At 48.0% G+C, this 22,838-nt stretch overlaps 2 protein-coding genes across 7 annotated transcripts; both read left to right on the top strand.

Annotated features, from left to right (window-relative positions):
- Positions 1-17: 17 nt before the first annotated feature.
- On the top strand, positions 18-12,375 carry LOC130926584 (zinc finger E-box-binding homeobox 1-like). Of its 3 annotated transcripts, none has more exons than XM_057851557.1 (7): positions 18-186; positions 3,098-3,166; positions 3,252-3,394; positions 5,304-5,397; positions 5,481-6,835; positions 7,712-7,889; positions 8,840-12,375. In XM_057851557.1, exons 1-7 carry the CDS (start codon positions 129-131, stop codon positions 9,142-9,144), a joined length of 2,202 nt encoding a protein of 733 aa, XP_057707540.1. In that variant the 5' UTR covers positions 18-128; the 3' UTR covers positions 9,145-12,375. The 3 variants fall into 3 exon arrangements, with proteins under 3 accessions (XP_057707540.1, XP_057707541.1, XP_057707538.1); XM_057851558.1 differs by having other exon boundaries at positions 5,301-5,397; positions 7,712-7,811; XM_057851555.1 differs by having other exon boundaries at positions 5,301-5,397.
- A 721-nt stretch (positions 12,376-13,096) lies between these two features.
- gtdc1 (glycosyltransferase-like domain containing 1) lies at positions 13,097-22,581 on the top strand. Of its 4 annotated transcripts, none has more exons than XM_057851571.1 (9): positions 13,097-13,456; positions 14,954-15,138; positions 15,601-15,768; positions 15,838-16,014; positions 18,812-18,871; positions 19,948-20,057; positions 20,123-20,267; positions 20,335-20,405; positions 20,470-22,581. In XM_057851571.1, exons 1-9 carry the CDS (start codon positions 13,427-13,429, stop codon positions 20,820-20,822), a joined length of 1,299 nt encoding a protein of 432 aa, XP_057707554.1. In that variant the 5' UTR covers positions 13,097-13,426; the 3' UTR covers positions 20,823-22,581. The 4 variants fall into 4 exon arrangements, 3 of the variants coding, with proteins under 3 accessions (XP_057707554.1, XP_057707555.1, XP_057707553.1); XM_057851572.1 differs by lacking the exon at positions 13,097-13,456 and having other exon boundaries at positions 13,469-15,138; positions 20,470-20,555; positions 22,303-22,576; XM_057851570.1 differs by lacking the exon at positions 13,097-13,456 and having other exon boundaries at positions 13,469-15,138.
- The last annotated feature ends 257 nt before the right edge of the window (positions 22,582-22,838 follow it).

Here is a 22,838-nt window from a genome sequence, read left to right as displayed (position 1 = left end):
ATTGTTCGGGCGTCGCGGACGCGGGCGGCCGGGTGTGCGCGCGCTCTGCAGCGGACCGAGCCGTGCCGAGCCGAGCCGAGGTGACGGTCAACTCGAGCTGCTGCCCTGCTCCTGCGCGTAGAGCGGCCATGGACGAGCGCGCCCGCTTCCAGAGGAGAAAACAAGCAAACCCGCGCCGAAAGAACGGTAAGACTCACGCACGCACGCACGCATGCACACTAAATTGATTCTGGAGCCGCGGTCCAATTTATTTCACCTAAAAAAAAAAAAAAAAAAGTTGTCGCCCCCTTCATCCATGAGCCAAATACTTCCAAAACGAACAAGTAGAGGACAAACTTCCTGAAATGTAGTTACATGTTTTGGCAGGGTCTTGTACTTCAAATCATCGGTTATTTAGCTAAAAGCACAGACACAACAAACCTTTTTCAATAATCCTTAATTATGAATTCACCTATGTGTGCATGTGAGTGGGGTGGGACCGAAACCAATTCATTAATAAAAGCAATATCTGTCTAAAAACTAAAAAAAAAAAAAAAGTTTTCCAAAGGATTTTAGGATACAGTTCATTTCATTCCAACATAAAACAGTAGAAAAAAAACTTTACTGGTGCATGGGAAAAAAACTAAAAGATCTGAAGTTGAAGTGCCATTTAAAAACTTTTAAAAGGTTAAAAAAAAAAAAAAAACTGCTTAAATTGCACATCTCTAGTCTTTTGAGAGGCCTAAAACTGCAAGTGACCTTCGAAAAATGATATTACAGTTCATGTGGAAGATTTTTTTTACAGAGACGTCTGCTCATTGAATGAAATTTCCGCTGCCGCCGGCCCAGCGAACGTTTACATCCGTTAAACGGAGAATTGCAGACCCCAAAAAATTTCACGGTTCCGGCATTAGAACGCGAGTTGCCATGAAAAGCTTCCTATTTTTGAACTCTATGTTCATTTTCCCCCCTTGCACATACAGTAAGTATATTGTATTGGACGCACAGAAGTTGAGTCTGAGCAATTTTGTCAGACTTTGCGCATGTGCGCGTGAGAGCTAAGATTGCCGCCACTGCTACTGCGTACTCGTGCTTTCTCACTCGGCCATCCACGCACGCGTGCATTTATAGCGACCACGCAACTCACTGGCCCATTCCGGCTCTTCCGTCCGTTTGCTTTTTGGACGCGTCGCTCGAGCCCAAATGAGCGTTTGAACCGAATAACTCTTCTCAGTTGCCTTTGACTCGTTGTCTGCCGTCGACGCGGATCGACATTCCAAGGAGACGGCCGGTGGGAAGCGAAGGAATGTTCGTTCGCGATCATTGAAATGGTGTTCGACTTATTTCGATTCAAGTTTAAAGAGCTTTTCTCCAGCCCTGCTGACGCCGGGTTGGTAGGAGCGGGCCAAGTTCCTCATTCTGTTTTTAAAAGATTTGACTCAAGTCAAAGTATCTGCTATTATTTACCCATTTTCTGCCATTGACGACGCTAGAAGTCCAATCCGTTTGACGCGCGAGGTCTGACGGTGGGTCCGTCGGTCGGTCGGATTGGATCAGATGTCTCATAGTTATTAAAGAAGGACGCTGGACAACGCGCGATCTATTTTCATCGATGGCGGCGAAAACCCCGTCAAAAGTAGTAGTTGTGTCCATTGATTGGCCCGGCTCCTCGGGCAAGGTCACGCGCGCACACAACGGTCGATAGCCGATGGCCGGATGAAAGTGTTGAAAGCGCCGGCCTGTTTTTTTGCCTTACTCGTAAACGGTGGCACTCGCGACAAACAACAAGACAATCAAAAGCGGGCGGAATAAAGAAGAAAAAGAATGCTCCTGTTTTTTGGCTCGCGGACACTTGACGGCAAACCACTGAGGCATTGACGGAGATGGCGGGGGGGGGGGGGGCTTCACGGGGGTGTGTCTTTTGTGTCTCCTGTCAAACATGGTTAGCGTGCGTCCTCTTTGCCAACGACCCGCTCCCGCCGCCGCCACCTCCTCACTCTGACGCAGGACGCCCCGGCCACACAGACTAACGGGCCCTAACATCAGAATGGCGAGCGCGCCGCGTGCTGCCTGTCAATCCAACTTTGCCAGACTCCCACGCTAGACCCGTTTACGTGTCAACACATTGAACATATCGCAATCGGGTCAATCGACAAGAAAGTTCCATCAATTTATTCCCGTAGCAGTACCAAGTATAGCCAAATTGAAAGCGTGGCCATATTTGGCAGAGCAGCCTTTACTAGGTACAGTATAGCCAAATTCCTGAGTCAGTTGGATCCCAAAATCTGCATCTGCTGTTCTCTAGTTCATACATATCTGATGATCATCTTTCTGACCTTTAACACCAGGGTCGAATCACCTTTTCGTTTGATATTTCAAACGTATCCCGGACGATTGACAATAAGTTATCACAATACCGACATTTTCGGCTGGATAACACATTTTTAATGAACATTTGTTCCTTTGCCAACAACCCTCCCACTTGGAATGGATCGGACGCCTAGACAAAATATTGATATTTTTGCAATGAAATATTATATCCAGATACGACACATCGGGATCGATACTTTTTCGATGTTTGACGACCCCGTCTTGAGCGATGGCAAAATGCCTTTTCTGATCTCGTGAACCCCAAATATAATCACTCCTTGCGTTCAGTTTGACAAACACGGAGTCCGATATTGATAACAAACCAAAACGAATGATTATCTTCGTACGGAAGCGAATACACAACCTCTGGCTACCGTAGCTTTGGCCTAATAGCGGACATTTCAAAGCAAGTCGTCAAGGCGCGCCCTAACAAAAGATCCCTCGGAAGTCCATTGACGAAGAAGCGTTTAGAAACGTTACTTCCGAGCGAGCGGCGTTCGCGGAAGCTTACGAGGACTGAGAAGCCGCTTAAGACGGCGCTCCGATAAAGCCTCGGGAAGCCGCTCGCCGCCGTGCGCCCAGACCGGTGACAGGAAGACGATGACTCCGACTTTTTGACACTTCCCGCGTCAGCACTTTCACTTCTGCAAACCTTCCCGGAACCCGTCTTTACTGTGGGCGTCGCGCTAAAAACACACACGATCGCAGTTATCTCACATCTGTTGTAAATGAACCCCTCTGCTCACAGTGTTGGAGGATGACATCACATCGACGCGAGAGCGGCGGCCGGAAACGGAAGAAGACGGGCGGGCGCTCGGTGAGTCGCCGTGGCGACCGGGAGAGGGGCAGGCGGGCGGGGTGACCCTTTTGTCAAACGCGCTCGCTCCGCCGTCCGTCCCCAGAGCCGTCCGCGCACGAGTACCTTTGGCGCAGCGACACGGCCGTCATCTACCCGGAAGACCCGGACGAAAAGGCGGAGTCGCGTTCCGGCCCGGGCGAGGAGGCGGAAAGTCGCTGGACCCCGCAGAAGCCCGTCGGAGAGCAGGTCAGCGCTAGGGTTGTCAAAAGCATCCGGACCGAAATTTAGGAACGTTCATTCGTTCGCCCCTCCCTCCTCCCGGTCAAAATCAATTAGAAGTCGAGCGCCGTCAATGACGGCCGGTCCTCTCGCTTTAAATGAATGGGACGCCCGCTCACTTCTTATTGATTTAGGGGGCCGCTTTCTGTACATCACGTCCTGTTCATACAACCCTTAGCCAAAAGTAAGGAATCGCCAGTCTCGGACGAGCACTCACTTAGACATTTTATTATGTAGAACAAACTCGGAGAAAAAGCTTGAAAAAATAATGAAGTCGTTCCAAAGTGCAACTCCTTGACATTCAGAAACGCTAAAAGAAATGAATCAAAACCATGGTGGTGGTCAGTAAATGTTACTTTTATAGATAAGTCCAAGGAAATAAATCTAGAATCACTCCAATCTAAGGAAAATCATACGGAATCATGAGAAACAAACAAAGAAATAACAATCAAAACACATCTCTGGTATTTAGTTGCACCACCTCTGGCTTTTATGACGACAGCTTGCAATCTCTGAGGCATGGACTTGATGAGCATTCTTCATCAATGTGGTCATTGCAGTTGACAGATTATCCTTGCAGGTCGAGACCATTTTTGACCAATTTCCACCACAGCTTTTCAATGGTGTTGAGATGTGGGCTATTTGCAGGTCACGGCATTGACCGGATGAGTCTTTCTCCAAGGAATGCTTTAACAGTGTTAGCTCTGTGGCATGATGAAAATGACAAACATATTTTCAATTGAAGGGATAAGAAAGCGGTCTAAAATTTCAACCTATTTAACCACAGTGCCTTTGCCTGACGCGCAGCCCCATATCATCGAGGACTGAGGGAATTTGAATGTTTTCTTCAGGCAGTCATTTTTGTAAATCTCCCTGGAACGGCACCAAACAAAAGTTCCAGCATCATCACTCACCTTGTCCAATGCAGACAATTCATCACTGAAAATACCCTTCATCCAGTCATTCACAGTCCACCATTGCCTCTCTTTAGCCCATTGCAATCTTGTTCTGTATTCCTGTTTAAGTGTCAATGATGGTTTCCTTTATGCTTTCCTGTATGAAAATCTCATTTCCTGCACGCTTCTGTCACATACCTTGACTCCAGCTTCCTCCCATTTCTTCTTCATTACATCTTCTGTTTTCCAGACATACTGTATGGCCTTGAGTTGTTTGTCATGACTTTTGGATGTCTACCAGTACGCTTCACTTTAAGTATACGTGTAGCGTGACCTTCTTCAAGGAGTTTGATAATCCTCTCCTTGGTCTCATCTCTCTTGTTGTAGCCACGATTCTTGTGAATCCCCTTGATCCAGCAGCCCTCCACGGTGTGATAACTGCACTGGTTTTAACTGTTGACTAATGAGCAGATCTGATCTGAGGCAGGGGCCCAATTAGGAAATCGACTGGGTGTCTACTCAAAATGGAGCGATTCCAGATTTTTTTCTTCAGAATGGAGTGATTCTAGATTCATTTCCTTGGACTTATCTATAAAAGTAACATTTACTGACCACCACAATGTTTTGGATTCATTTCTTTGAGTGTTTCGGAATGCCAAGGAGTTGCACTTTTCAACTCATTCATTATTTGAATACATAATAAAACGTCTGAGTGAGTGCTCGTCCGAGACTGGTGATTCCATACTTTTTGCTAGGGGTTGGAATTCCAGAAAGTAATCACCCGCTTCATAAAAATAAGAGTAATCCGGACACAACATATGACTGCAGGCCAATAGAAATCTGTGCTCATTTTGGGCATTTGTGAATTTTCTTTGTTCGCTCATCGGCTGCGCTCGACGTCCAATCCGTTGGAAGTCACTCATCCTTTGATTTACCCTCTTTCTCCTTGGCGGCGGCGGCGGCGGCTGCTGCTGCTGAAGGAGGGCGGCGTCGACCGAAAGTTCAAGTGCGGCGAATGCGGAAAAGCCTTCAAGTACAAACATCACTTGAAGGAACACCTGCGCATCCACAGCGGTACGTCACTCTCCTCGATCGCCAGCGAGGGTAGAAGAGGCTCCGCTTTAACGGGTTTTTCTCCTTTTGTGGCCGGCTTCCAGGCGAAAAACCGTACGAGTGCCCCAACTGCAAAAAGCGCTTCTCCCACTCGGGCTCGTACAGTTCCCACATTAGCGGCCGCAAATGCGCGGCGGGGCCGGCGGCGCTCCTCCGCGGACGTCCGCCGGGGCCCTCGGCAAATTGCTCCGCGCCGGCCCGGCTCCGGCTCCAGTTGGAAAACGGCGGGGCCCGCCGGCGACGTCGGCCGGGCGACCGAGCCCGGACGGCGGAGTACGGGCCGGCCGCGGACTCCGCCCGCGAGGCCGAGGGGTTCCGCGCGAACGGTTTCGGCGACTACGGAAAAGCGGCTGCGGACTTCCTTCTGCCGGAGACGCTCGATAGCCCAAGTGACACGTGCGTCCGAAAGGCCGAGCGGAACCCGGCGGACGTTTCCGAACCGAGGGCCTACGCGAAAGAGCTCGGGGCCCGGCCGGACCCCGCCGACGACCGGTCGAAGGTTCGGCCGGACGGAAACGAAGCGGACGAGACGAGACGGAGCAAAGGAGACGGTCGCTACTGCCGGTTCTGCGAGGAGACTTTCCCGGGACCCGTTCCGCTGCATCAGCACGAGCGCTACCTCTGCGAGATGAACCCGGACGTCCGAGCCGTCCTACGGCCGGGGGCTTTCGGAGCGTACTCGGAATGGCCGGCGTCCGCCGAGGAGCCCGGGAACGCTTTCGAGGACGGCTTCTCGCTCACGCGGGCCACGCGGGCCTCGAGTACGGAACGCGACTCGGAGGAACTGCTGAAGATTTCCCTGGCCGTGGGCCTTCCGCGAGAGTTTGTCAGGGACTGGTTCGCGGAGCGGGATCCCGGCCTTCCCGAAGCGCGCCGGAACTCCGGACCTTCGCCGATCTTCTCGAACGGCGACCCCTTCCCGGCGAGGGTCGAGACCGGTGAACCGGAGGATCGCGACGGTCGCTCGCCGCTCAACTTGTCCTCCTCTGAGCGGAGTAGCGCCGAGGGCCCGGTCCGGGAGGGCGCTCGTGCAGACGCCCCGCTCGATCTTTCGGTGCCCAAACGCTCGGCCGGCGAATTCCGGCGAACGAGAATGAACGGTCTCGCGACGGGACCCGGGGCGGAGCGAGGCCTCGCGGGCGACCCGCTCCGTGTCAAAAAAGACTTCCCCGAGCGTCGGACGGGAGCCGGTCCCGTGTTCGGCGTGGATCTTTTTGCGGCGGCTCCGGTCTACTCGCCCGTGCCTTTCCCTCTGCGGACGTTCGCGTCCCCCGCCCGGTACCCGCTCCCGGACTCTGCCGGCCCGGCGCCCCAAATGGCGTACGCCTTCGCGAGAGGGGCGGCCGCCTTCGTGGACATACAGAGCACCGGGAAAACCCAGTGGAAAACAACTTTACAGGTATGCTTTTTAGAGAAAGGGCTTCTGGATTTATTGACGTCTTTCAACTAGTACGGTTAGTGATACGGCACTAAAATGACTGCTTCGGTATCGGGGAGTAGGAAGAAATATCGTACCGCCGATGTGGCGCAATATGTACTCTTGGAGATTTCCGACTGCCGTTCGGTCATCCGGTGCCGGCCCTCCGACTTCAAACGGATTGCGCGTCTACTTGTGATAACTTATTTCAATTAGCGCAGAAGTACGAAAAGACCTTTCAACACCCCTACCGACGTGGCCTCGGGGCGGCCATGACGGTAGGTGGCGACGTTCCCGTCAAAATCAATCCATTCTCATTGAAATAAAGTCAAAAATGGACGGACGCCGGCGAGCGATAAACTCATTTCATTTGATGATCGGACGCCGCGCGATTGGACATCTATCGTTATCTCGGGAAGAGCGAGAAATGTCGTCTCGGGTAGCGCAACCGGCGGTTGGAAACTAGACCGGGAAAAGTACATATTGCGCAGCATCGGCACAGTATGTCTTGCCGATGGTGTCGCTTTAGTGCAGTATCGGTGCTGATACAGATACTACGCTAGTGTCTTATTTTACAGTGAATTGTGTTATTTGCGGGGGTGGGTCTGGAATAGCCTGTCGATTTATTTCCATAGGTAAAATGGATCGGCTATTTAAGTATGGTGGTGCAACAAACGTAAGTCAAGGTATGAGCGGAGATGCGGATTGAAGCCAGGGGCGGTGGGGGGTCTCTAGACCTAAGCTCTGTCCAGACTTGGGATCATTGTGGGTGGGGGGCAGCAGAAGGTGTCTCTTTCTAGTCAACAGGTGTGGGATTACCGCTGAGCCCGCGTGCGCTTCTTTCTTTGTGTGCACTAGAGGGCGCTACTTGACAGGTCGTCGGACTACCTGTCAGGTGGGGAGGAAGTGACAGAAAGCGAGTCGCAAACCAAGAGCGCCAGTGGTACTGCGCCGAGTGGTACGTACGCCTGCGACTTGTGCCACAAAACATTCCAGAAGACCAGTTCCCTCCTAAGACACAAATATGAGCACACAGGTACATGTAACATTTTTATCCTCTTGAACTCATCCGGGACTTGTTCTAACAAATCGTGTTTAAAAGATACAATGTAAAACACCAAATAGTTTTGCTTTTTTGACACCTCAAAACACGTGAACAGTGGCCTTCGCGTCTCTTTCTTTTGATTCGGTCATGCTCGAGAGTCTTGTTTATTAATGTGAGCTAATCAGTTCAAAGGCACAGACGTAGCACGAAGAATGGGGAAGCGTATTAAAAAAGGTTACCATTTAAAGCAGGGGTGTCCAAAGCTGGCCGCTGGATTTTCTTCCTACCGATCGAGTACAGACACTTTAACCTATCGAGTTTCTGCTAAAACAAGCGGCACCTGACTGCAATCGACCGATGACACTCGTAACACACCAGATCGGTGACGTCTTGTTTTGTCGGAACCAAATCCGGCCCCCACTGCGGCCCCGTGTGGAATCGCTCGGACACCCTTGATTTAGAGTCAGGCTTGAGAAATTCAACTCACGAGTTGTATTGAAAACAGTCTGTTAAAGATACATTTCAATCATGAAAATACACCATGTTAAAAGAGTCCTGGTGAAGAGTCACATTCAAAAGATCCCTATTTCAAAAGAGCTTCGAAGGAAGAGTCATTACATCATGTTACAAGAGTCACATTTAAGAGAGTCCTGATGAAGAGTCACGTTTGAAAGAGTCATGCTAAAATCAGTCATTTTAACCATTAATGTAAGAGTCTTTAAAAGAATCAAATCGGACTCGTTTCCTGCCATTGACGGCGCCCGACATCCGATCCATTTGAAGTGGACAAACTCACGGCAAAAAAAAAACAAAAAAAAAACACGATCGGATGTCTATCATCGCCAATGACACCGAAAGAGTCCCGTTTAAGAGTCCGCGTAAGAACCGCGGTTAACGTCTGGTCCGTTTTGACGCTGTCGAACGTGTGTGCGTGTCCTCAGGCAAGCGTCCCCACCGGTGCGAGATCTGCCAGAAGGCCTTCAAGCACAAACATCACCTGATCGAGCACTCGCGTCTGCACTCGGGAGAAAAACCCTACCAGTGCGACAAGTGCGGAAAGCGCTTCTCGCACTCTGGCTCCTACTCGCAGCACATGAACCACCGCTACTCCTACTGCAAGCGGGAAGCCCGGGAGGCCGAGGCGCCGCCGCCGGCCGGCTCCCACTCCGACCGCCCCGCCGGATTCTCGGACGCGGGCCGCTTTTCCGCTCCCCTCTTCGGAGAGGAGGTCCCGGCGGATCGTTGACCGGGAGGCGTTTCGCCAACGTCGGCAACTTTGGACGGATTCCCGGAGCGAGCGCGCTCACCTTCCGATCGGCGCTCCGGTCTGCTGGAACGTGACGTCCGAGCTAAGCTAAGCTAAGCTAGGCTAAGCAAAGCAAAGCAAAGCATCGCTACCCGCCGAGGCCAATGCCGAGCAGGGGAAGGCTAAAAGTCGAGCGGTGCTAAAAATGTTGGAGATTGCACTTCACTGTCACCACTAATCAATCATCATTTGTTTGACTTCAACTTGTCCAAATTCCTTTTTCTTTTTTGTTTGAACCCTTTACAGGAGAAGTAACAATGTTTGGTCCACTTTTATACGATTCATTCCTGTTTAATGACAGTTCGGGGAATCTTATCATGCTGGTCCTTCCGTAAGTCATTCCATAAAGATTTTAGGGCACTTGTTGATAATCAGGTCACTTCCTATTCATTTTGGGGCTTTTATGGGTTACTTCCTGTTGATTTTGGGACGTTTTTGCACATACATATACCGTATTGGCCTGAATATAAGACGGCCCCGATTATATGACGACCTCCTCTTTTTCGAGACTCAAGTTAAAAAAAAAGACGTTTTGAACACCAAATTCATTTTTATACAGAAAATAATGACAGTACATCCGAAACAAATGATTATAACAACATATTTGAGAGAAAAGGCATGTTATTTTGCCTCATTCAAATCTGAACATTTAAATATATAAACTAAAGTGCAATCACATTGGTAAATGAATGGCTTCTGGTTTTTGAAATGTAAATAAACCAATCAATTGTGATAAAACAACAAAATTGCAATAACTGCATTAACCATCAAAGTGAAGTCTAACTGTAACTGTAGTCTTGAAACAAATCCGAATCAGGAAAAACATTGCAATAAAATAATGCAAACTGGTTCAACTTGAGAGTAGCTGAGATCTATCATGACAGAACATCGCTTCAATGATATCTGGCGCCATCTAGGGTCGTGAATGGGTATAATGTCTAGACCGCGAGTATAAGACGACCCCCTCTTTTTCAGTCGTATTTCAATGCAAAAAACACCGTCTCATATACGGGCCAATACGGGTATATATAAAACTCGATGTCTGACGCGGGCTGTAAGCCAATGGGGATGAGCGTCATCACTTGTCGGCCATTTTGCATCAAGACAGGTCAATGATTGAGCATGCATCTTGGAAGGGTTCAAAATGACTCCATTTCAATCAGCTTGGTTTCGGGTGCAATAAATTGACAACAGACTTCAAAATAATTGTATCTTTGTTTTTTTGCAAAATCTGGGCCATATCATAGCCACTACCACGTTATTATGGCTTGTTATATACCAAACTCTTCAAGAATTGAGCGAGGTCAGCGTGTTATACAGTATGGTGGAGAAAATCACTCAACTACATCCGCTAAGTTTAAACACGCCATCGAGGTAACCCTAACGCAAGATGGCCACCAGTTACTTATGCTGCCGGCCCTGCCTTTAGACATCTAGCCTTATATATATACAGTATATACAGTATGTGTGTGTGTGATAACTATGCATTTTTGGTTGATCTCGGCTCACTTGCTGTTTATTTGTCACATTAACCGGGTCTCTTCCAGTTGATTCGTTGAATTTAAAATAAGAGAAATAAACTTTGTAGATGGCCTCCTGTAACACTGTGAAGTTTTTGTTGTTGTTGTCATTTTACATTTCAATGAGCGCCTTATAAAGGGTTGATATTCTCTGAAAGCCAACTATCTTTGTGGTCAATCCCAATATTCGGATATTGGCAATATATTGGAAATACATCCAAATTTGTTTCCTCGACTGTTATGTTTGTCCTTTTCAAATGTATCCGACGACGACTACTACTGACGAACACAATACCGGCCGGGACGGCGTGTGAAATCGCTGTAATCAAAATTAAAAAAAAAAAACAGAAAGCACATGCTCACTTGCCTCCTCAAGTCACTCGTGTCAGTCGCTGGTCGGATGGATTACATCGAGGGATAACCATAAAGGAATAACATTTAACCAATTTCATCATCTCATTCACTTCCATTGACAGTGACTGCGCTAGATGTCCTATCCATTTTGAGCGGTTGATGAACATTCGCCCCTGCCACTCCAAGTCAAAATGGGAAAGTTGATATTTTTCCTATCTTTCAGTCTTTTATTGTTAATATATCAAAGTTAATTTACGGTCAAAGTAAAAAGCATTGACTTTTAAAGCAAGTCCTTTTTGCTTCTCAGAGGAACTTATCCATGGATTGGATTCTTTTCAATCATTTTCTGTTGTTGTTTTTAAACTGCGCTTTTAACCAATTCTATATAACCACATTAAGCCCCCCCCAAAATCATGGCATTCCAGCAAGAGAAAATTATCGACAGAAATAAAGCATCATTTGTCCAAAGAGCATGAGTGCACCATCTAGCGGAGAGAAGATAAAGGACAATATTTCCGGTGTCAATCGGTAGAGATGTTACGCTCGAAGCAGACGCTCGAGACAAGTGTCGAGCGCTCGCGGCAGAAGTGTGACGAATCAGTCGTCCCGATGTCTCGCTGGATCCGGTGGAACAGCTCGCGACGTCACGCTCGAAGCAGACGCCTGACAAGTGTCGAGCGCTCGCGGCAACAAGTATTCCGATACGTTGTACTGATGTCTCGCTTCATTCAGTGGAAAAACACCTGGCCGCGGAAGCAAAGCGTTGCGATGCCACACGCGTGTCGGCCGTGACCGTGGACGTGTCACTCAGGTAGCGAGGGTTCGAGTCAGTCAATTTGGTTCAGTCAAGCTCACAATGCTTATAAAAAGGGAATATATCCCTCAAAATGTTGTGGGTTGTGAGGAGAGCTTTTGCGCGCATTACGTCATATTGAGAACGAGGGAGAGTAAAGTGAAATTAGATCAGATTACACATTAGATTCATTTGCAAATGCACATAGTATAGGCATACATTGACACACTATACACTGATTTATATAATACGTCAGGTTTTGTGTTTGTTTTTGTGTCTGTCTGTCAGTTTTTGTGTTTGTCTATCTGCCAGTTTGTATATTTGTTCGTGCCATGTGAGACAATATTCTCAAAAGCTGGAGAGGTCATTAGCAAAAAGAGGAACTGGCTGAAACCAAATGCTGCTGAGATGATTTTGTTTTTAAATAAAAATGTGTGAAACACCCAAATCCCCATCCCAGTGTCACTAGCATTCTATACAGCTACCACCAAGAGTTCCCTATTCCACAAGCATTTCCGTTTTTCATTTCAAAGTAACAAAACAGCTTTTTTTCTTTTTGTTATTATTATTTTTAATGAATCCGGGGAAGAAGAAAGAATCCATTTCATGCTAGGGGTCGAAGCCACTACTGCCCGCACACTAGGCAAATTCTGTAACCACCATACGACCCCACATATTTAGTTGCTCAGATGATACTTGGTTATATGAAAGTTCAATATATTTTTCTCCAACAGATGTCATCAAACTGAATTGTGTCAAATGCCTCGTAGCGCTGAAGCATTTCAACACATTTGCTTCAGTGATACAGAAAGCAGTGGTGAAGCAGTGTCGTGACTCACCACACTGATTGGTGGCAAATGCTTCATAACACTGAACCATTTCGACACATTGCTTGATATTGATTCACTGCTTCAGAAAGCTTCGGTTTCTCCATCACTATCAATCGGTTCCAAATAAATACTGGGAGAGAGGTTCAAATCTGCGCTTTCGATTCACCGTGACGGCGGCAGTCTATGTAAAATATTGATTTACCAAAGACTCAAGGTGATCGAACAGGCAGGCGTGATCGCAGAATGGCAAGCTTGAGTCTGATTGGCATAATGGAGTCATGTGATCAGTATGGACGACGTCTCATTTAGTAGTAGCGGAGTAAGAGTAGCGTTTCTTCTTCACAAATCTACTCAAGTAAAAGTCTAAAGTAGGGCTTAGTAAAATGACACGTTTTTCTCAAAAGGTCACTCAAGTAGATGTAACGGAGTAAATGTAAGGCATCATTACCTGGGGGCTACTCGGGGCCGCGAGCTCAGTCCAGTGCTGTACCATTGATTTGATCTTAATTCATTGATTGATTTAAATGAATCATAAGAAAACATATTATAATTGACTTGACCAAATGTCATTCTACGACTAATTTCATTTGATTCTACACTTGTGTAACTTTTTGCTTCACTTCAAGACTGTCGTAGCACATTGTGAAGGCATTCAAATCACTTCTATAAAGAACCTCAGCAGATCACGAGTGACTTCAGCTGGGCTGCGGGACGGTCGACGCGAGATGACGTCACAGCAAAAAATGGAGTCGCAGGTGCGTGTTTTCCCGTAGCTCTTCGCTTAGTTAGCGTAAATGCACGGTAACTTCACTTTCAGAGATTAGCTTTTGGGCTAGCTGCGGGTCCTTTTTAGTATGACGTTTTCAGCGCTTACCGTCGATTTTGGTTGAGCTAGCAGTCAACTGGCTAACGGCTAAGTGCTAGCCCCACGCTAACGCTCCTACTAAGGTACAGCGTTACTTTCCTAGCGCCTTTGCGGCAACCATACGTGAGATTTGATACATCGGTGGTTGGTAAGCTGCCCTCCGTCCACGTCCATCTCATGGACCAAGATCTGGCACCCGTTCACTCTCATACCTGAGTCCCAGGGACTATGAAATCGGCTCGCGCTGGTCTCTGTGCCAGCAAAACAAGCCCCAAAACGCAACAAATCCCGCAAGAGCCAGCTGGATTTGTTGTGTTCGCTCGGACGTCTTGGGGCGTCAATGGCAGCTCACGAGTTAAGCAAAATGTTTTCTGTCTTGTCATGGCTTCATTTCAGCTGTCTTAAACTTTGGAATGTGGATTAGGCTAGCCCAGTGGTGTCAAACGGTTGGCTCAGGGACCAACTCTGGCCCGCCGCATTATTTTGCGTAGACATTTTGCAAAAGTAAATCATATGTGTCGACTTTGTGTTTTTCGCTATGGACAAACAAACATAAATTATTTACGCCCCCCCCCCCCCCCCCAAAAAAAAAAAAAAAAAAAGTCACCCCCTTTCAAACGGATGGCCCAGGAGCCAGATCCGGCCCACTGCATCATTTTGTGTGGCCCGCAAAAGTAAATCATGTGCGTCCACTTCATCTTTTCTGATGAAATACACGGGGAAACGATAGTTCCCCCCACCCCTTTTTTTATGAATCCAAAATTGAAAGTGAATATGTAGCATTCCCCCCCTTTTTTGTTTATTAAGAAATTGTGAAAAAAATGAAAGTTCAATTGATGACTAATAAAATGCTTAGGTTTATTCCGAAAAACAATCGTTTCCCACTCTTTATTTTGAGAAATAAAAAAATTCTTGGGATTGAAAATAAAGGTTTATTGACTCTCACAATAGATCGCAGTTCATTTGGTAATTGACGAATCAGCTAATGGTCACGGCCCTAGTTTACGCCCTTCTCAGTCAAAACGGATTGGACAATCAATGGCGGTCAAACGAGTTCAATATGATAACGGCCCTACGGAGGAAACCGCGACCTTGACGGCGGAACAAATTGATCTGGCGATTGGAGGCGGCGGCGTATTCGGTCGGCCGGCCGGCGGTCAGCTGTTTTCATTTGGCGCCGTTTTTTCCAGAAGCGCGTAAAGGTCCTTGAAGGACGACCGAGCGCCACTTATTTGGCGGCACAATGGCAAGCGTAATGACGGCGAGCGGCCACAATGCCCGGCGGGGACGCCTCATTTACGTGCGCAGATACGGCTGATTGAGCCGCCGGTGCCCGCAAATGAGCGGCCATTGTTTGGCTAATGGCGGCTCGCGTCAATCACTTCAGGACGCCCGCGTCCTGCTCCTGGAGCCCTTCTACGGGGGTTCTCACAAGCAGCTGCTGGACCTGCTGGCCGAGCACCTGCGCCCGGCCGCCGCCGCCTTCACGCTGCCCGCCAAGAAGTGGCACTGGAGAGCCCGGACTTCGGCGCTTTACTTCAGCCAAAGCGTGCCCCCGGACCCCGCGTACAGGTACTTAGTTTTGCCGGTTTCTCGCTTAGCTTTCAAAACTAGACATTTGGCAAACATTCGGCTCGTCAAAGCTCAAAAGTATCACCGATACCGAAACGTACCCATATTTGATGGCAAAAATATCGGTACTCGTTTTCTGTCGCTACCGCAGTTCACCAGAAATTTGACATCGTGGGTAAATTAGATTTTTGTATTCTCGTTGGCGGACTGAAAGTCCTCCCAGTTTAAATCCGTTGGATTGCCAGTTAATTTGGGGGAATTGACTTCCTGTTGATCATTTCCGTTGGTTTTGGGTCACTTCCTGTACGTTTTGGGGTATTTCCTGTTCCTCTTGTTTGAGGAAATGGCCAGCAATAGAACCCCCCCCCCCCAAAAAAAAGGTGTAGTATGGAAAAGATTTTTGTACCGTGACAACAGCATCTGTCTTTTTTTTTTTTTTTCCCCCCCGCGGCCGGTTGTCAGGGTCCTTTTCTGCAGTTCGGTCCTGAACTTGTGCGAGCTGGCGGCCCTCCGACCCGATCTGGCCCGCCTGAAAAAGGTCTTGTACTTCCACGAGAACCAGCTGGTCTACCCGGTGCGCAAAGAGCAGGACCGTGACTTCCAGTACGGCTACAACCAGATCCTGTCGTGGTAAGGCCGGGATCGGACCGGCCCGGCCCGGTCCGGAGCGCCTTTTCACGCCACCTTTGGCCTTTTCAGCTTGGTGGCCGACACGGTGGTCTTCAACTCGGTCTTCAACATGGAATCCTTCCTGTCCTCGGTGGCCGCCTTCCTCAACAAGATTCCGGACCGCCGGCCTTCGGGAGACCTGGCCCGAGTCATCCGGCCCAAGTGTCGCGTTCTCTACTTCCCGCTGCGCTTGCCGGACGTCGTCAGGTCAGCGGTCGTTTGTATTTGGCGAGCGTGGTCCGCGGAGTCCCCGGCCTAAACCGTGGGTGTCAAATGTACCGGCCCGCCGGGGGGCCTGATCCGACCACCCGGCCGGGTCGTCGTAGCTCATTCGTCCTGTCCGTACAAAACGGCACGCTTTTATTTTGATACGCGGAACCGGAGATTTTTGCGTGCGCTACAACACTCGGCTCGCTTTGGTGTCCGCAGTTACGTTCCTTCATCTGCCCCTTTCCAGTTCAAATGGATTCGACTTCAATGGCAGCCAATGGATGAAGTGAGCCAAAAATGCCCACACCGAAACAACAGGAAGTCACCTGGAAATGGCCCCAAATCAATAGGAAATTGACAGGAAGTGATCTATAAGTATGTTAAAATGACAAGGAAGTGAGGCTCCTTGCCTATCACAGACAACGATAGATGTCCAATTCACTGCAACCGGAAGGCCGGCTGCGATTGCTCATCTTTCAGCGCGGAGGACGGCGCTCGACGTCCCGTCCGTTTTGACGGGCAGACAAAATGGACTGGACGTCAATAGCGGCCACTAGTCTGGCCCGCATGAGAAGCGATTGCCATAAATTTGGCCCGCGAACTCTGGCCAAAACCTCTTCACGTTGGCATAATTGATGTTTAAAAAGTCCACAACACTGAATGTGTAATTGGCGCCATCTTATGTCAGATATGCTTCCCAGCTCTCTGCCATTGCGCCGTATTTTTGATCTCTGCTCTGCCATCGACGGCGCTAGACGTCCCGTCCGATCTTTGGCTGCCGGCCCACCCGCTTCAAACGGACGGGACGTCTACTAGCGATAAACCCAATCGGACGCGATCGATCGGACGGTCGATGGCGCAAAAGAGTGGAAACGGCGGCGGCCGACATCAATGACATGTGACGCGTCTTATCCGAGGCCGCCGCATGTGTCCTCCTCGTTCGTTTGCTCTTTAATCAAAGGAGATCAAGTTTAATCGCAAAAACATCTGCTGAGCACCTTCATCCTCCTTAATCCCGCACCTCATCACACATCATCCTCCTCATCCTCGCCGCTGTGCTCTGCTCTTGGCGTGTTTGCGTGGGGAAGGACTCCAATACCTTGGGAATGATGTCACTCATTCAAGAGCAGGTCTTTGGTTCCCGTGGCAAAGGCTCATTGGCTGCCGTTGACGTCCCGACCATTTGGAGCGTTAGATCCCCAGAATTCTACTCCAGTGACTGAAACCTGATCGCTCAGGATTATGGGTTATTTTATTTTTATTCATTTGATGAAAAAAAAAAGATCTTTTTTTCATTTTGAAGCAATTTTTATATATTTTTTTTGACCTTGTCTGGTAAGAATTTTAGACAAGGTGCACTAAAATTTGTAAACCATTCTAGTTTGGGATTGGACGTCTATAGCTGTCAATGGCAGTACATGAGTTACAGTGTGGTCGGGTGGCCTTTAAGTACTCGTATTTTTTTTTATATAAATATTTTTTTAAAAATTGAAACAATTTTTTTACATTGTTGATATATATATATATATATATATGGCAGAAAAGACTCAGGTGACTTGAAGTTCCGCTCTGAGACCCCCAATTAGGGAAAATTTCAAAATTGTCCTATATGCATGTTTGATACATCAGTGGAAAGCTTAAAATCTCAATTTTCTGGGGTAAGAAAATTTTGAACAGGAGGGCATTTCAAAAAAAATTTAAACAGCGAAACCCTAACTGGAGGTGAGAGCATAATTAAAGATGCCACCATTTGAAAGAGATATTATCGCGTACTTAACTTGCTTTGATCCAAAACCTCCATGTAGCACCGAGTGTCAAGACACAGCTGTGAATGGCCTCGGGCGGATTTTTGGGAGATTTTATGGGTGAAACGCGGTCATATAACGAGGGTCGCGATGGAGTTTTTGAGATTTTCTTTTTCATATAGTTACCCTTATAAACTTTTTTTTCAATTCTTCTTTGTTTGGATCAATTATCATCTAAATACTAGGGAACATGAGACAGTAAATTTTTTTAAAAAAAATACAGCGATAGTCATGAGGTAGATATCCGTGACTTATTTACAGACTTTTTTTCATTGTGACGTCATTTGTTTAAAAGTTTTAAATGTGGGTGAATCATTTTTTAAAGTCGTTTTTTTTTTTAAGTTAAAAATTAGATATCAATGAATGATTCTAAGCTAAAAATGACAGACATTTCAAATAATATAATTCCATTTTTATGGCTGGGTTGAAACAAAAGCGGTTGCGCGACGTCTGTCCACGGGGGTTTCCAGGGTAAAAGGGACAAATTCACGGGGGCTTATTGTGCCATGAATCTGCTCTGGCAGCATATTGTTCTATCAAACACAGTTTAAAATACAGCAGTTTATTTGAAAGAGGGGTGCAAGAGCGGATACTGCTTTTTCAGCCTTGTCTGTGTTTTCCGCCACATATATAGTCAGGTATGATTTTGTTTTTTTTTTCCCCACACAATGTCTGCCAGATTTTGATCGGATTGCTGTCAATGGCTGCCAGTGAAATAACATAAAGCCATGGAAGGTTGTTGATAAGTTATAAGCAAAGATATCAAATCGCTAGATGCCAAAAGTCCGAGTCGGTGGCGGGCTCTTTTGCAGCCAACATAAGGTGCTTGATTTTTTTTTTTTGCCACTGCCGGCCGCACAGAATTTTGTCCTCGGGCCACCAGGTTGCACTCATCTACACAGATATGTACTGCTAACTCGGTGAGGTCTTAATTGCCCATTAATACCGGCGCGTTTTCTCTCGGCGACGGCCCCGTTCGACGACATCAGGACGCCGACGGAGGCGGACCCCCCCGGCGAGCCGCTGCACATCGTTTGGCCTCACAGGTGGTGAGTATCCCGGACGGTCGGCGCAAATGAGCTTAGGTTTCGTCCGGCGTGTTTTTGCCGTCGTGTCATGTCGACGGCGCAGGCGGGGGCGCCCTAATCGGCTCTCAACTGAGCAAAACACAGCTGGATTACAGCTGCGCCGCTTTTATTGCGCTCAAATTAGGATTAACGTGCCGCCAGACGCAATCTTCTTCTCATCTTTGACGCTAATCTGCCGGTGGCCTGGATACCGCCATCCTCACGTTACCCGCGCAGCATCGGCGCGCGGCGCGTTCGACCGTCTTTCCGCGCCATCGCCGGACGTCCGATCTGTTCGCGTCCATCGGCGATCAACGAGTTCATTTATGAAATCGCGTTACCCGTTTGAACAGAAGCGAGGTTGTTCGTCGCTCTCCTTAACCCTTTAGGGCAAGTGACGTTTAAAAAAAAACCAACTTTATCAATAATTGTAATTATTGATATAATTTTAATATGATTGTATGTTTTGATAAATTTAAAAAAAAAAAAAAAAAACATTATTTGAAAGAACTCCAAAACCGGAGCAGCTCAAACACAAGTTTTTACAGCACAAAGGTACAACAAACGTAGCACAAATGAACGGCGCCGTTGCGGTTCCATTCTGTCCAAGATGGGGAGGGAGGTCTACATGATGTCATTACAACAAATTAATATCTTCAAAATGTTATAGCACAAACGATTCACACCAGGTTTAAATCAAAATGGGGGGCCAGTTGACCTCCGATTGACCTTTAAATGAATTGTAAACATCTCTAAAAGAACAGCACAAACAAAACTTGACAGCACAAACGATGGACATCATTTTCATCTAAATTTACATCTGATGGGAGCCAACTTTCACCAACACAGCACGTCACATGAGTGACATGGCCAAGACTGATACAATGCAGTATGACGGAAACTATAGCGCATCTCGGTCTCGTCGAACAAAAAAACGGCCTTTGTGTCGTTAGGGTTTAGTGTCCCGAGACACGTTTGTCGTCTCGTCACGAAAAAGCGGGTCGTGGACGAAATATTTCGGTTCGTGGGCAAAAACAACGTTGGTCTGGCGTTTACAGGGAACACGACAAAGATCCCGAGCTGTTCTTGAGCACCGTGCTGAAGTTGAAAGAAGAAGGACAGGACTTCCGCTTGTCCGTCCTGGGGGAAAGTTTCTCCGAGACGCCAGGTAGGCAAAGACGTTCCCGCGCGAGACCGACCGTCGAAGGCCGACGCTAACGGCGACCCGGTCAGAGGTGTTTTCTCGCTGCCGCCCTCTGCTGGACGCGCACGTGCTCCACTGGGGCTTCGCGGAGTCCCGAGAGGAGTTCCTGCAAATTCTGCGCCGGGCCGACGTGGCCGTGTCCACCGCCGGGCACGAGTTCTTCGGAGTGGCCATGTGAGAGCCGCTCGCCGGCGTCCCGAAGCCCGCGCCGCTCTCACCGCGCTCCTTTGTGTGCCTTCAGGTTGGAGGCGGCGCGCTGCGGCTGTTACCCTCTTTGCCCCAAAGCCTTAGTGTACCCTGAAATCTTCCCAGGTAAAAAGCGGAGCGCGTCTGGTGAGCCCCGCCCTCAGTGAGCCCCGTCCCGTTTTGCCCTTAGCCCAGTGCCTGTACGCCACCCCCCGGCAGCTGCTAAAGAGGTTGCGCCGCTTCTGCCGACGGCCGGGAAGCGCGCGCGAGCTCAAGGTAACGCACACGCGCACTCTGTCCTTAGTTATAATCACTTTATGGTTAACCCTTACAGGAACGGTGACGGTCATGATGTACATTAGACAGCTATTCAAAAGTGAAGCCCATTATAGGGCAAGGGGTTGTTTTTGGTCTCATCTTTCTATATTTTTCAACCATTTTTTTGACAGAATTACAGTGTATCACAAAAGTCAGTACACCACTCGAATTTGTGCAGATATTTACGTATGTATCTCTTTTCATGGGACAACACTGACAAAATGACACTTTGCCACAGTGAAAAGTAGTCTTCAGAAGAGGCTTCCTCCTGGGGTGACGGCCATGCACACCCAATTTGATGTATGGTCTCGGCACTAACAGGCTGACCCCCCAGCTCTTCAATCTCTGCAGCAATGCTGACGGCAGTCCTGTAACGAGTCACGTGACATTTTGGAGGGAAAATGACAAGCAGTACTCAATTTGGACATTTAGGGATGCACGTTTTTTTCCAAAGGGGTGTACTCACTTTTGTTGCTAGGGGTTTAGATATTCATGGCTATATTTTGAGTTATTTTCAGGGGAAAATAAATGAACTCAGGAGGAAGCCTCTTCTGAAGACTGCACACAGGCTACTTTTCATTGAATTGTCAAAGTGTCATTTTGTCAGTGTTGTCCCATGAAAAGAGATACTTGATTATCTGCAGAAAAGCGAGGGGTCTACTCACTTTTGTGATACGCTGTATATCTACAACAACGTTAAGCTAAATAAATGACATGATCATCTCTAAAAAGAGAGAATAGTGACACGGTGACCGAGTGGATAGCACATCCGCCTCACAGTTCTGAGAGCAAGGGTTCAATCCCGGGCTCTGGCCTCCCTGTGTGTTTATATGTTCTCCCCATGCCCGTGTGGGCTTTCTCCAGAGACTCTGGTTTCCTCCCACATCCCAAAAACATGCTCGATAGGCTGATTGAACACTCTGAATTGTCCATCGGTGTGTCTGTGTGATTGGTTCTTTGTCCAGTTGTGCCCTGCGATTGGCTGGCAATTCAGGGTGTACCCGCCCATAGTTAGCTGGGATAGGCTCCAGCACCTCTGCAAACTTTGTGGCATGAAAAGAGAAAAACACTCTAGTTCTGGCCTAATGTAACAGTCTAAAGTAGATTTTTATTCATAGTATTTAACACATGGCATGGCATGCCATTGACGGTGACAGGCATCCAAATTCATTTCAACTGGGAGGGCTGACCGTGACCATGTCAATGACAGTGCTAGATGTCCAATCCGTTTTGACTAGGCAGTCTGTCTAAACCATAGGTGTCAAACCAATTCCACAAAAGGCCAAGTGGGTGCTGGATTTTGTTCCAACCGATACCGTGCAAACCAATGAATTTTCTGTTGAAACGAGCAGCACCTGACAAAGGTGAACTGATTACCCATGGAAGAGATCAGATTGGTCAAAAGGTGTCCTCTTCATTGGTTGGAAAGAAAACCCGCACCCACTTTGCCCTTTATGGAGTCAGTTTGACACCAGTGGTTTCAACAGATTGGACGTGTAGCGCCATCCATCAATCAATGCCATGTAAAAAAGTAAAATGTCCTAATTGTCATCGTTGGTGCATGAGAGGGTTAATACGTTTATTGAAAAAGTAACTTGACCAGTTTACACCACGTCACTGGACACAATAGCCTAAAACCTATTCCGTGGTTAAAGGTTAGCCACATTTCATGAGAAAGCGCAGCTTGCGTCTGATTCGCTTGCAGGTGGACACGTCTCGCTTTTCCTGGGACGTCCTCAAGGAGGAGTACCAAACGCTGCTGAGCCCGTGACGGAACGGAGCGCTTCCCGTTCGGTCGAGTCGTCGACAAACGGGAGCCGAGGCGATAAAGCAGCTTTCGGGCAACGTCCAGACCTTCCGTCCGAGCCGGCGGAAAACCGGAGCCGCCGGGAGGAACGTGCCGCTCGACTGCCGGTTCAACACGCCGGCGTGTTTTTGATGGACTTTTCTCATCGATCGATGTAATAATAAAATTCATTTTAAGAAAGAATGGCTTCATCGCTTTCAATCAGGTGCTAAATCGAGTCGATACGCTCGTCAATCTCGGACCGAAAAGACAAAGCGGAAAGAGAAAAACGCGCGGTCGCGGAAAGGTGTCGCCGTCTTTCAAGTTTTGCTTTCGGAGGATTTGCCGCTCTCATCAAAAAATTCCACTTGGCGCCTCAAAGAAGATTAAAGCGGAATTACGAGCTCATCGCAAATAATCCCGGCAGCACGACAAGCCGTCGACGGACAGACGCC

Source organism: Corythoichthys intestinalis, chromosome 12, assembly GCF_030265065.1.
Source record: "Corythoichthys intestinalis isolate RoL2023-P3 chromosome 12, ASM3026506v1, whole genome shotgun sequence".
NCBI lineage: Eukaryota > Metazoa > Chordata > Actinopteri > Syngnathiformes > Syngnathidae > Corythoichthys > Corythoichthys intestinalis.
Note: the sequence above shows the minus strand (reverse complement) of the source record. Positions and strands in the feature narration are given on the sequence as shown.

Coding starts and splice junctions, on each gene's coding strand:
- gtdc1 (XM_057851570.1), top strand. CDS start 14,906: ATGAGCGGCCATTGTTTGGCTAATGGCGGCTCGCGTCAATCACTTCAG. Junction 18,872..19,947: donor ATCGTTTGGCCTCACAGGTG/GTGAGTATCCCG, acceptor TGGCGTTTACAG/GGAACACGACAAAGATCCCG. Junction 20,406..20,469: donor GTACCCTGAAATCTTCCCAG/GTAAAAAGCGGA, acceptor TTTTGCCCTTAG/CCCAGTGCCTGTACGCCACC.
- LOC130926584 (XM_057851555.1), top strand. CDS start 129: ATGGACGAGCGCGCCCGCTTCCAGAGGAGAAAACAAGCAAACCCGCGC. Junction 187..3,097: donor AAACCCGCGCCGAAAGAACG/GTAAGACTCACG, acceptor CTCTGCTCACAG/TGTTGGAGGATGACATCACA. Junction 5,398..5,480: donor ACACCTGCGCATCCACAGCG/GTACGTCACTCT, acceptor GCCGGCTTCCAG/GCGAAAAACCGTACGAGTGC.